This window comes from Chelmon rostratus, chromosome 14, assembly GCF_017976325.1.
Source record: "Chelmon rostratus isolate fCheRos1 chromosome 14, fCheRos1.pri, whole genome shotgun sequence".
NCBI classification, from domain to species: Eukaryota; Metazoa; Chordata; class Actinopteri; order Chaetodontiformes; family Chaetodontidae; genus Chelmon; species Chelmon rostratus.
Window position 1 is genome coordinate 7,445,003 of NC_055671.1, and position 1,827 is coordinate 7,446,829.

A 1,827-nucleotide genomic window follows, 5' to 3' on the forward strand; every position below is an offset into this window, starting at 1 on the left:
TGTCTAATAAACAGATATTTCTGTACTGTGAATTTCATTGATTGTAAAACTGATGTTATTAAGAAAATAGTGGGCACCCATTATTTAAAGGCATGGGCTTCGTGTGCTGCACTCGTATCCACTAACAAACAAGTTATGTACATTCCTGATGCTGTGCCTTGAGTTTTACGGAAATTGTATCATCTTTGGCACTATACACTAAGCATCAACCTGACACTATAAATGGTTAGCTAATCTAGTGCTGTGAGCAGTGGAGCAGGTTTGTAATATACGTTACGTTCAGGCTTTGCTACCAGCCTACAGTCCAGCCGTGGAACAACAGATCTGTGACATTTCAGCTTGGCTCATCGGGGATGCCATTTCTCTCATGTAGGGTGAGGCTCTTCCCCTCAGTTTCTTTCTTAACCGTGTCTATATGTTTCTCAGACCGTTGGGGAACCCTTTGTCCGTTAGCGAAGGTCAGTCGTTTATGCAGAGACACAAGACTAAACTGCAGTTTTCTGTGAGACAGTCCTCTGCAGCGAAGCAGCTCTGCGTAGGCCCTGCGGAAATCCCTGTTGAAGGCTGGATACAGGATGGGGTTAAGAGCCGAGTTAAAGTAGCCCAGCCACAGGACCACAGAGTGGAGCATGTTGGGGGGGTTTGTCTTTTCCTTCATGCCCATGCAGGTGAAGAAGGTGAAATAAGGGAACCAGCAGATGACAAAGGCCCCCAGCACAGCTGCTAGGGTCACTGTAGCTTTGTGCTCTCGGGCTATGGCTGCAGTTGATGCTGAGCGTGCAAATGATGGAGTGGCAGCACGAATACGCCGCACCTGCAAAGAGTGGTTAAGAAAAGGTTAGAGAGCCGGTGGAAACAGAATATGAGATGAGCTCACTCACTGGTCTGATGAGGAGGGATTTAATTCAGCTATACATTACAAGTGAATATGGCCTGTGTTTGATTTTAATGCCTTTTGCAAATATTAGTTCCCGCACAAAATGCAAATCACTCACATTAGATCATATTTTGTTTTGATTTCCAAAATAGCGGCCTCAGACAGGTGCATAGAGTAATGCGTGCCTTAAGTTATGACCTTTTATAGTCCACCTCAGCGTGTTTTACAAAATGAAAATGAACACTGACCTGTTCTCGTGCCACTCTGAATATGCAAAGATACATTCCACACATAAGCAGCAGAGGCAGGTAAAATGAGCTAAAGGCATAAATAAGAACGTAGTTGTTATTCCATTCAAACTGGCAGTAACGTCCCTCCTTGTCCTCGTCCCCCATGCCCCAGTCCAAGTGCTGCACCCTGTAGTCCGCTGTGTTCCAGCCCAAGTGGATGGGCACAAAGGACACAGTCAGTGACAAGGCCCAGATGGCGATCAAGGCCAGTGTCACCCTTCGAGGGGTAACTCTCCGGGAGTAGCTAAGGGGAGCTGAAATGGCTAGGAATCGATCCACACTGATGGCCAGCAGGGTCAGGATGGAGGATGTACACAGTAGGACATCAAGAGAGATGTAGATGTTGCACAGGGCTCCTCCGAGGGGCCATTTTCCGCTGCGCAGCTCCACAGTGGCAGACAGAGGCAGCACCAGCAGGGCGAGGAGGAGATCTGTCACTGCCAGCGACACCACGAAGCAGTTAGCGATGCGCCAAAGTCGACGGCTGAGCCCCACGGCCAAACATACCAGCACGTTCCCACCAATGGTCAGAATAATGAACGACACCAAGAAGAGCCAGCGGACAGCTGTGGAGACCATGGTGACCTCCTCCGCTGGCACTGGGTCACTGAGACAGTGCCGCCGTTGCTATCTCAGTAGAAAATGTTTAAACAGGCTCAT

The 1,827-nt window shown here is 48.5% G+C and overlaps 1 protein-coding gene across 1 annotated transcript; it reads right to left on the reverse strand.

The window, feature by feature from the left end:
* Positions 1–334: 334 nt before the first annotated feature.
* hrh2b (histamine receptor H2b) lies at positions 335–1,746 on the reverse strand. Its single transcript, XM_041952991.1, has 2 exons — positions 1,126–1,746; positions 335–814 (listed from the first exon to the last, which is right to left on the reverse strand). Exons 1-2 carry the CDS (start codon positions 1,744–1,746, stop codon positions 335–337), a joined length of 1,101 nt encoding a protein of 366 aa, XP_041808925.1.
* Positions 1,747–1,827: the final 81 nt, after the last annotated feature.